This window comes from Thermothelomyces thermophilus, chromosome 7 (genome assembly GCF_000226095.1).
Source record: "Thermothelomyces thermophilus ATCC 42464 chromosome 7, complete sequence".
NCBI classification, from domain to species: Eukaryota; Fungi; Ascomycota; class Sordariomycetes; order Sordariales; family Chaetomiaceae; genus Thermothelomyces; species Thermothelomyces thermophilus.
Genome location: NC_016478.1, coordinates 376,976 through 389,222, shown reverse-complemented (window position 1 = coordinate 389,222; position 12,247 = coordinate 376,976). Strand labels below are relative to the sequence as shown.

Genomic DNA, 12,247 nt, shown 5'->3' with positions numbered 1-12,247 from the left:
AATGGCACTTGCCGCATGTGGCGGCCTGTCTGTGCGGACTCGGAAATTGGTAATACGCTTGCGATAGGCTGGTTCAGCTTCGTCTGTGCTCGACAGCACCGACGTTGCTCACAAGGCATGTGCTCTGACAACATTAGGGCTCCTGGGCCGCGTTCCATAGTATGCCCACTTTCCACTTTCCAAAGGAGGTCGACGCTCCCCCCACCCGGGCTGCGGCTGGGGTCACCCGGGGACACCCACCATGGAGATGGGGGATCTGGCACGTATACGGGAACGCTGGGGCATTGATTGTCGACAGCGCCTCTGGGCCTGATAGTCGACCTGATCTTGGTCTCTGGAGCGGCCATGGATCCTGCTCGCGTATCTTTTTTTTTTTTCTCTTCTTATACGAACATACGCACATGACGTGGGTTTATATAAGTAGTGCTTGTTCAAGGTAAACCTCTAGACGACTACGTGCGCTCGATGTCTCCTCTCGAATGAGCGCTGCTGACGTCGCCTAGACCAGCCTTTAGCTGTGCCGTGCTCCCCAAACTTCTGACATCTCTTCTGAGCCGCTCGCCATGCCCAGGCAGCACCTAACTCCGAACGCGTGTCTCGTGTGTCGGAGAAAGAGAACAAAGGTATGATTGATCCGAACAAGCCGGTCACGCCAAGTCAACATGGGAGATGACCCGTCTCTGGGAGCTTGCTCCTCGATCCCAGCCAAGTCCCACCATAGGGCCCATGAGAACTTCCGGGCTAACGCGTCTCTGCGGCAGTGTGACGGCCAGCTCCCCTGCCGTAGGTGCAGGTCGAGGGGGGAGGAGTGTGTGTACGAGGACAAGAAGTGGCGGACGAAGGACCACCTGCGATCGGAAATCGAGAGATTGCGAACCGAACAACGACAGGGCCAGGCCCTCCTCCGGGCCCTGACAAACAACGACCCATGCCGTTGGAGAACGGTGCTGGATCGTATGACGGCAGGCGACCCTCCAGAGGCCATCGCGGAATGGATCCTCGCCCAGCCGTCGGCAAGGTTGGCCGGATCATCGGGGCGACCGCCGCCGTTGGGCTTCGCCGATGGCCAGGATGGCAAGCCTTCTCGGGGCGGGCCGGATGCCTTGATCACCACCCTGGGCTCCGGCCTCGCTGAGAATTCCCGAACTTCTCGGCACCCAGGCCCGTTGGTCGCTGATACACTCCGACCCCAGTCCGCAGCCAGCACACGGCCGGAGAGGACTCGGAGGTTTTCTTTTGACCCCGGGCCCTCCATATTTCCCCCCGGGATCTATACCCCCCCAGCCGAGGCACCAAGGCGTCTGCATTTCCCACCCCCCGACTCATCCCCGGACCCTATTCCTCACACGTGGACGAAGGTCACATCCGACAGATGCCTCGTCCAACGGCTGCTCGCCAGGTTCTTTGGAAGCTCGCTGCCATATCTCTCCATCGTCTCACAGCGCCACTTCATGAACGACTTCAGGCAAGGCAACCCGCGGTTCTGTTCAGAGGCTCTCGTGAATGCCGTCCTAGGTCTGGCTTGCGTCGCCGCGACGCCGATATCCCAACCCGTTTCCAGGGTCGGCTTCGGTGATGCCTTCTTGGCGGAGGCGAAGAGACTGCTAGCGAGGGAAGAGGAACTGCCCAGCCTCCCTTACATCCAGGCACTCGGGGTCCTGGCTGTTGCAGAGATGACCCGGGGAAATGAAGAGGTCGCTGGCGATCTTGCCCGCGAGTTCGCAAGGGCCGGCATTCGTTTCCTCCTCCAGACGCGGCAGCAAGAGCACGGCCATGATGACGACTTCAAGACCGTGCGGGCTTTGGCCTATTGTGGGGGGCTTTCCTTGGTCCGGTATGTCCATCGATGCTTGCGCCCTCCTCCCCTCCCCGCCTTAATTTTTTTTTCCCCGTTTGTCTCTCGCTTCATCTCTTTCTTTTTTTCGGTCGCTGGTTTTGGTTTTATTTTCCAGTCGGCACTCTTTCATGCTCCTAACGGCAGAACGGGCAGTCTTCTCAGGCTCTTGACCGGAGACCTCGAGCCGAAAACGGGTCCCTTATTCATGAGGATTTATCCCGACTTCAGGGATGTGGAGGATGACACCCCCGAGGCACGCGTTGAGAGAGGTCCGCCACTCGCCCTAGGCAGGGAGGCATCTTTCCTGCATAAGCTCTACACCTGATCGGCACACCCGAGCAGACGGCCGGCTAACCTATTAGCCAGGGATCTCCTTGCAGGTTCAGTTTTTTGCAGAGCTGCAGCACTGCCCTCCCCTGGCTCGCTTCATCTTCGAGGTTACCGAGGCAGCACACACCTTCTCCTCGTACAACCATTCCAAAGCCATGACCGCTAGTGACCTCGAGGGGGCCTTCGGCAAGTGCACTGGTTATTACCGCCAGGTTGCCGAGTTGTCCGCGTCTGATGCGGATGGTGTTGGACCTGACGTTCTTCTTGCGCGGTAAGCAGTCACCTTCCCTCGTTTTGCTTCTTTTTCCCTTTGCGCTCTGACTACACGCGGCTCGAAGCAAGATGGGAACTAATCGTGCAACCCCACCTCTTTCTCTTTCCCTGTGCCCTTCTAGAATATGGTACAATTTCTGCCTGCTCAGTTTGCTCCAGCCGTTCGTCGCCAATTCGGCAAGCCTTGTCGACGGGTTACCTCCCAGCCTGACCGGGCATTCGACCCCCTATATTGTGTGCCGACAGTCTTCTGAGGCCATCATCTCGCTCACCAGCATCTACCAATCCCGTTATTCCCTCGACTATCTCCCACCACTGCTCCCTTACATGGTCTTCGCAGCAGTCCTCCACCAGCGATCCCTAGCCGCTCCCCAGCTCACGGCCGGGGAGGTCACACAGGAGGGGGTTGTTCTGTCACCCGAGCCACGGTCCCCCGATGCCGTGTCCGACCCGTCATACTCCCTCTCGGACCGCAGACAGAGCATGTCCCAGCCAGGGGCGTGCTTGGGCCCAGCAGCGAGGCCTTCCACGTACGGGCGGGAACCACCATCCCCCGCCGTGGTGGCCGCCACGGAAACACCGAGGTCCGCTGGCCACAAAGCTTCCGCCTTCCCGACTCCGCCAACGTGCCTTTCTAGCGAGAACCAAGCGTGCCGCTCGGGAGCTTACCGCGCCGGTTCCAACGCCCCTCCCTCCGATACAGGGCAGCATTTGTCACTGGCGCACCCGAACGCCCAATCAGGTGCCCTGCCCACCTTCACCTCGCAGCCTGCCGATCTCGTCGCCCTAGGCTCCCTGCAGCTGTTTTCGATGGGTGCTCAACACCGTGGGGCTGCTGAAGCTAGTCACCTATTACGCACCTCGGGTTCTACTCTAGACATAGTAGAGTCAGGTAGCTAGCTTGCCCTAGAAACCGAATAGCCACCACCACCTTCTTTAGATAGCCTCTTAAATACTCGGCTAGGGCCTAATACTAGGGTTTCCTTATAACCTCTCCTTAGTATATAACTATTTAGATCCTTATATATAATAATTTCTATTTATTAATATTAAAGATTTATTTAAAGACTAGCTTATAAAATATTATTAGAGTTATATATATATATATATATATATATATATATATTAAAGAACTTATTTTAAGTAATAAAATAGATTATTATTATCATTATTATTATTATTAATCTTATATTACTATACTAATAAGTATAGTAAAGCCTCTCTAGTTATATATAAAGGAAACTATACCTAATAGGCTAGATAAAAACCTCTATCCTACCTTTAATGCCTAATCTAGAATACTAATTTACTATAAAGAAAAAGAGAAATAGCTAAAATAGCCCTTTAAAGGCTTTACCTCCTAGTCTAACCTCCTTATAAGGTAGTATTTTAGAAGCCTCCCTAGGTCTATTAGCTACTATAGAACCCTCCTTACTAGATAACAGTTATAGGCTCCTATACCTTATAAAACAATGTCTAGGTCCCTTTATGACTATATTTCCTAGGATTCCTATATTTGGCTTCTTAATAGGTTTAGGCATTAAATAACTATGTCACGGATAAGCATATAGACGGCCTGGCAGGCTACAGCCAGGACATGGGACATTCCGACAGCCAATCACTTGACGGACCAATTAGAAGATTATCACCGCCAAGACTAAGGTCTTCACTAGTGATAATAACATGTCACTGTCGATAATACGGAATTACAGGGTGAAAGGAGAAATAGTACTAGTAATAACTATTGAAAAAGGACAGACAATTATATATATATAGCTAGCTAATCACTTATTAGATAGACTTTAAAAGTTTACTAGTAGTAATAATTATAATTATAATACTTATACTAAGTATTACTAATCACTATAAGAGATAACTCTAGTATTATTATAAACCCTTTAGCTTTACTAAATCCCTTAGACGACCTGCCCACTTGTCCCACTCAATCTACCTTTGTCTAAACCCTTTTAGAAAAAGTCTAAGCCGGGTTTGTTATACGTTGTTACCACTCCCTTTGTTCTATTATAGTTTAGAACAGAGGTAACTTCGACTTTGATATCGATATAGCTACTAACGTTATAGCTAAATAGCTGCTTACCTAGCTTAGTTAACTCTAGTAATAGATCTAGGAGTTAGACTAAAGAGACAAGGCTACTTAAGCCCGAATTAAGGAACTTGAGAATGGCGAAAAGCACTTATAGAAGTTGGTTAACGAGGCCTATACCAAAATCAAGGCGCTCGAGACTACTAAAGCGAGCTATATCAAGATCAAACTACCTAGCAAATATAGAGGAACTAAGGAGGATCTTATAGGATTCCTGACAAACCTTTAATCTTACTTCTGGCTTAATGATAATAAGTTTCTAGACGATAAAGCTAAAGTCCTCTATATAGCTATAAGATTAGAGGGTAAGGTACTTAGATAGTTCGAACCTATATAGAATAACTATCTTACTAAGGAAGATAAAGACGATCGAGACACGTTTATGTAAGTAGTCTTTCGATCTTACGACCGTTTCGAAGAAAAGCTTTAGAAGGTTTTTAGTAATAAAGATAAGAAGATTTATATATAAAAAAGACTTACTAATCTCTAATAGACTAAGTTAATAGCCTCTTATATCATATAGTTTAGATAAGATATACTTAAGTCTTAGCTTAACGATAAGGTATTAATGTAATTATTTTATAATAGCTTAAAGGAAAAGGTTAAAGATAAGCTATATAAGTACGATTAGCCTAAGACCCTAGATAAATATATTATATAGGCTATTAGAATCGATAATTAACTCTATATATAGGAGTAATAGAGATGAGATCAAATAAACAGAACTATAGTTAAGGCTAATAATAAGAAAAAGCGAGTATATGTTAATACCTTATATAAGATATACCCTAGAGCTATAGATATAGATATAATATAGAAGTAGGACTAGAAGAAGATAACTAAAGATAAGTCTAATATTACTTACTATAACTATAGAAAGAAAGGGCACTATAAGTAAGAATATTAAAGCCTAAAGAAAGAGTAGAAGATAGTCCCTAGAAAGGAAATTATAATTATTAATAAAACTACTAAGGACGTTATTAAAGTAGTGGCTATAAGCTACAAAGACAGGGGTAGTAATATAGATAGTCTTGGATATAACGGTAATAGTAAAGACAAATAAGTACCGTACTTTAAACTAGTTATTATAGACCTAGAGATAGGTCTTGCTAAATAAGATATAGTAGAAGAGTATATATTATTAATTTCGATTCTCCTAGCCTTAAGGTAGTAAGGTTTTATAGTTATATAAAGGTAAGATAGATCATAGATAACCAATATCTAAGGAAACGAAAGACCTAGACCTAATGTTCTATTCCTCTAGGAACGAATCAAATAGTACCGTAATAAAGTTTTCTAACTTAATACGGAGCTATATAAACAGGATAGATACTTAACTCGACTTACCTAGTAGAGCGATAAAATAAGGGACGAGATAAGGGAACTCTAATATATTATAGAAACTATTAAAGGAGAATAGCCTATAATATATAATAGGCCTAATAGCTATACTAAGTACCTTAACGACTAGTAACTTAGTAATAACGTACGGAACCTAGAATACTAGTTTATATATACAAGCCGTAGAAAAGACAAGTATATATAGGAAAGCTACTAGAAGAAATACTCCTATTTTAGCATTAGAGTACCTATAATCTATATATAGTAGGAAGGATTTAGGAAAGAATTCTAATACTTCCTAGGTAACGTTATATAACTATACCCTTAATATAAGGTATATATATAAGTGCCCTAGTTCCAGTATATAGTATATAAATGCTAATACTACTTCTACGACAAATTCGAAAATAATTACTAGCTAATCTGATAGGAAAACGGGGACAGAAGCTTACACCTTATAGAATAGGTCCATAACATAGGGAATAGAGCAGCCAAGTTACTCTAGAAAATCGAAGCTCGGAGTCTAGAAGGTATTACGGTAGTTCCAAAACGAGCCTAGCCTAGGTACTATAGAATAGGACGAGACATATAGGACTCGTGCTAGAGTAACGATTACCTCTATTATACGGACGAAAAGAAATCACGAATTCAGGAGCTTTAGATGAAGCTATAGCATATACGATAGAAAGTAGAATAGACCTAATGGTAGGAAGCTATAAGTACTTAATAGCTTACGGAAATGAGCACGATTGACAAAGCCGCTATTAGCCGAATAACCGAAGAGGTTAGCACTAACCTAGGAAACGGGTTAGGGCCCTTCGAGGGGCCTGGGAACCATTAACGCCTATATAATGGCGAGTAGTAGCGTAGTATAGGAGGAACTAGTGTAAGAGACTACTATATCGAGATCTCCTAGTAGAAATATAGAAAATCGCTATAATCTTTAGACAATAGTAGTAAGACAAGCGACTATAGATAATAGTATAATAGAAATAACACAAAATGCTTATACTAGTAGATAGTAGAGTAGAGATAAACCTAATTTCGCCAATACTTATAAATTAGTTATAAATACCTTAGAGAATGAAGTAAAAGCATAGTATAGTCAAAGGGCTATTTCCGATATAATAGGTATATAGGGAGACCAGACCGATTAATATTATTATAGTAAGGAAGACTATGGTAGTTATATTTAATATTATAGATATAGGTAATGATAAAGATATAATATTAGGGTTATTATAGTATAAAGATTATAACCTAGACATTAGCTAGAAGAATAGTAGCTACCTATAACCCTAAATAGAGTTATATTCGACTAGTAAGATAGGAAGCGTATAAGGATTATAAGCAGACGATACTTAAAGGAAGGCATATCCTATAGATCTACTATAAGAGATAGATAATAGTAGGTAGACTACTATAGACTCTAGAAGAAGCGGTATAACAATACTAACGTTATAATAGGAGGAACGAGCTAAACCGCTAATAGCTATTCTCTCTATTAACGAATGTAGAATACTATAACTAGAGTAGTAGGTTAAGATAGAAGAAATCGCTAGTATCGCTATAGATAGAACCAAGTTTATATACTATTAGAAAACCGAGAGACGAGATGAGACTAGGGAAGTACCGAAGGAATATAAAGGATATCTAGCATTCGAACCGAAATATCTAGAAGGATTGCTAGAATATGGCCTATAGGATTACGAGATCAAGCTTAAGGAAGGAGCATGACTAAAGTTCTTTAAGATTTACTATACGAGCTAGATATAGAACGAAGAACTTAAGTAATATTTAGAGGAGAACCTTCGAAGAGGATATATCTACCTGTTGATATTGCTAGTAGGCTACCTAATCCTATTTGTGCTTAAGAAAGATAGAAAGCTATGGTTATATGTCGACTATTGGCAACTTAATAAATAGACTATGAAAAATCGATACCTATTACCGCTAATCTTATGGCTCTAAGATTAGTTAGTAGGAGCCTAATATTTTATATATCTTAACTTACTATTGGCCTATAACTATATATAGATTAAAGAAGGCGATAAGTAGAAAACGGCCTTTAAGATACTCTATAGCCACTATAAGTACCTTATTATGCTATTCGGACTTATAAACGCGCTAGTAATATTCTAAGCCCTAATTAATCAAACTATCTAACCCTTTCTCGACAAATTTATAGTATATTATCTCGACGATATACTTATCTTCTCTAAGACAATAGACAAACACTGGAAGTACGTAAAAGTAGTGCTAGACGTGCTATACGTATATAAACTATTAGTTAATAAGGAAAAGAGCGAATTCTACATTAGGAAAATAGTATTTCTAGGATACGAAATATCCCTAGGACAAATCTGGATAAAACCTTTAAAGGTTAAAGCTATTAAGGAGTGGCTATAACTAACGTTAGTAACGGAAATACGAAGCTTTATTAGATTTATGAACTTCTACCGAATATTTATTAGGAATTTTAGAGCGATTATATAACCTTTATATAAACTTACTAGGAAGAATACTAAATTCTAATAGGAAGAATAGTATAAGTAAGCATTTATATAGATCCATGACGCCATTACCGAAGATCTAGTACTAGTATTACTAGATCCTAAGAAGCCATTCGAGGTAGAAACGGACGCTTCAGACTATACCATCGGAGGATAATTAGGATAATAAGATAAACAAGGAAAGCTATATCCTATAGCCTTCTTTTTAAAGAAGCTCGATAGACTATATCTTAATTATCCGATCTATAACAAGGAACTACTTATAATTATCGAAGCTTTTAAGGAATAGTGACTATACCTTAATAGTATAATTAAACTAGTATAAGTGTATATAGATTATAAGAATTTACAATACTTTACGACGATAAAGGAGCTTAATAGATAATAAATATAATAAGTAGAATTCCTCGTGGAATTTAACTTTAAGATCCGCTATAAGAAGGGCAAAGAGAACGTACAAGTAGACATCTTAAGCTGACGAACAGATTATATAGAAGGACAAATAGAAACAATACTACCATTATTTAAGGAACAAATAGATGGAACGCTACATTACAAAACGTAAACACCCGTAAAAGATAATCTACTTAACTTGTTCCTAGAATGCTATATAATCTTTTAAGAAGAAAGGATTAACAAGGTATAGTATTAAGTAATACCCGGATTACTAGTACCTAATAGAGTAGAAGAAAAAGATAGGAAACTCTAGTACTAAGGTAAAGTATATATCTATGACTAGGATTAATAGCTACGGATGATTCGAGAACTCTATAAGTCGAAACTCGGAGGATATAAAGGAGTTATAAAGACTATCGTACAAGTTAAGAAACATTACGACTTTCTATAGTTAATAGTACGAGTTAAGGAAGTTGTACGGAACTACGACATTTGTAATCGAAGCAAAACGGTATAATATAAGCTATATAGGCTACTTTAGCCACTGCTAATAGCTAATAAACTATAGAGCTTAGTTACGATAGACTTTATTATAAAGCTACTAGAATCTAAGGATATAGCTATAAGAGTAATCTATAATAGTATTTTTACTATAGTAGATTGCCTAACTAAATAGGTATACTTCTTTCTCTATAAGGAATCCTAGATAGCTAAATAGCTAGTAGATATAATCTATTAGCAAGTTATATTAGTATATATTTAGCTATAAGAATAGATTACTAATAGAGATACTAAGTTCGTGTTAAAGTTCTAACAAGCGTTAATATAACGATTAGGCATTAATAGTAAACTATTAATGGTAAATTACCTGTAGACTAACGGATAAATAGAGTAACTAAACTAAGTTATTAAGTAGTATCTCTGTTCTTATATTAACTACTAGCAAGGTAACTAGGTTATACTATTACTAATTTTATAACTTGCTTATAATATAATACTAACGGAAATAACTAAAGTTATACCGTTCTTTACGAACTACAGATATAAAGCAGACCTTAGGTAAGGACTAGAGGTTATAGTGCCAAGAGCAGCAGTCAAAGTAGAACAAATATACACACTATATAAGAAGCTTAAAAAGGAACTCGAGTTTATCAAGACTAGAATAAAGAACTACTATAACAAACACAGGCTCGAGAGACCTCGCCTAGAGAGGGGAGACAAAGTCTACCTAATTATACGAAACCTACAAACCAAATGACTAAGCACGAAGCTAGACTTTAAAAAGGTTAGACCTTTCGTTATCAAAGAACGAATTTCAATATCTAACTACTAACTATTATTACCATTATCTATATAACTATAGATGGATATTTTTCATATTTTACTTCTTAAACTAGCACCAAAAAACGTTAAGGTTACTATATATATCGAAGCAGAAGATAAGGAAGAGGAATAGGACGTTAAAGAAATTCTAAATTTATATATTATTAATAGGGAACTATAATATCTAGTTAAATAGCTCGATTTCGGACTAGAAGATAACTTATAAGAACTAGTCAAGAATTTAAACTGCCCTAAGAAACTAGAATAGTTCTACTAGCAGAACCTAGATTAACTAAAGGAAAACCTAGGACAGAACTAAAGACAACGCCCTAGTCAATAGCATCAATAGTATTATTAATCTCTAACGAGGGCATAGTAGGCGCCTCTTGCCGCTCTTACCGCTTAACCGCCTCTAACTCGTCTAAGGTCGACAAACTACGTGCCACTATATCGGCACCTTTCTCTACTAAAAACTCCTTCTACTGACGAAGACGCCGGAGCCGTGTAAGCTTTTCGGATAACTCGCGCTAGGCTTCTTCTAGATAGTATTAGGATTTATCTAGCTTAAGTTCGGCACGACGTTTAACATCCTTAATATAATACTACTCCTGAAGAATACGATTTATTAGAACGAATATTAGGAATTATAGTACTAAAAAAAAGAAAAAAAGGGAGACGAGCTTATAAGAAGAAAGCGGGATACTAGAGCTATTATAAGAACGACCTTAACAAATATAAGCCTTATAACGCTTTATATATATAATTATTTTATAGACAAGGCCTTATAATACGTACTAAGAGCAAGGTATAATAATAAAACCGTTTTTAGCGATATTCTAAGCAAGGGAAGTATAATAACGTATAGAATACGACTTTTATTTCTCTATCGGTATTTTATTAATATGGCGACTATAACGTAGAAATAGGAAGAATATAATACTTATAAGCGAAAGGTATTAGCACTATTTAAAACGGCCTAAGAGGGCTTTTAGGTCGAAAGCCTTAAAGGAAGGGCATCGTATTACAGATAAGCATATAAATAGCCTAGCAGGCTATAGCTAGGACATAGGACATTCCGACAGCTAATCACTTAACAGACCAATCAGAAGATTATTACCGCCAAGACTAAGGTCTTTACTAGTGATAATAACATGTCACCGTCGATAACGCGGAATTACAGGGTAAAAGGAGAAATGGTACTAGTGATAACTATTAAAGAAGGATAGACAATTATATATATATAGCTAGCTAGTTACTTGTTAGATAGACTCTAAGAGTTTACTAGTGGTAATAATTATAATTATAGTACTTATACCAAGTATTGCTGATTACTGTGAGAGATAACTCTAGTGTTGTTGTGAACCCTTTGGCTTTACCGAATCCCTTAGACGACCTGCCCGCTTGTCCCGCTTAATCTACCTTTGTCTGAACCCTTTTAGAAGAAGTCTGAGCCGGGTTCGTCACAAACTAGGTATTTTATAGTCTCCTTCCTTTAGCTATAGATATAGTAAGGGGTACTAACCCCTAGGACTTAAACCCTAAATAAGAAGTTATAGAGGCTAATAGCTACTATATAGGCCTATACTAATAAGGAGCTCTAGGCCTTTATCAGGCCCTAATACCTTTATAGGCTTTCCCTTATAAAAACTAGATATAGGGGGTCCTTATCTAATATATACTATATCCTCTTATTAGCTTAGTTAGCCCTCTAGTAGTTGCTCTAACTAGCTATTATAGCTAGTTCTATAGCCCATAGCCTCCTCTATAGGGTCTATAGGGGGGGTAGACCCCCTCTATAGCCTTCCTAAACCTACTACTAGACTATTAACCTTACTACCTCTAAGGCTATAGGCTTTAGCTCCTAGCCCCTTGCCCTAGCCCTTCTTTTCTAGAACCTCTAGCTTAGCCTATTATAGGCCTATTAGATAAGAGCCCTTATAGGGACCTAGGAAGCCCCTAGCCCTACCCTAGTCTATAGGAGTAGCTAGTCAAGTTTAGCTTTAAAGTTAGCTAACCTCTTATTAAGATAGAGGTTAAAGGGTAGTACCTAGGCTTCTATTTTAAGGCACCAGATAAGGGTAGCCTTATAGGCCCTAATAACTACTTAAAGGGCCTTATATTAGGCCTTTA

At 40.1% G+C, this 12,247-nt stretch overlaps 1 protein-coding gene across 1 annotated transcript; it reads left to right on the top strand.

Moving 5' to 3' along the window:
* Positions 1-563: 563 nt before the first annotated feature.
* On the top strand, positions 564-3,340 carry MYCTH_2071661 (uncharacterized protein; the record flags this gene model as incomplete). Its single annotated transcript, XM_003666489.1, has 5 exons — positions 564-623; positions 762-1,834; positions 1,991-2,106; positions 2,204-2,438; positions 2,563-3,340. The coding sequence occupies 5 exons, from the start codon at positions 564-566 to the stop codon at positions 3,338-3,340; spliced, it is 2,262 nt and encodes a 753-aa protein (XP_003666537.1).
* Positions 3,341-12,247: the final 8,907 nt, after the last annotated feature.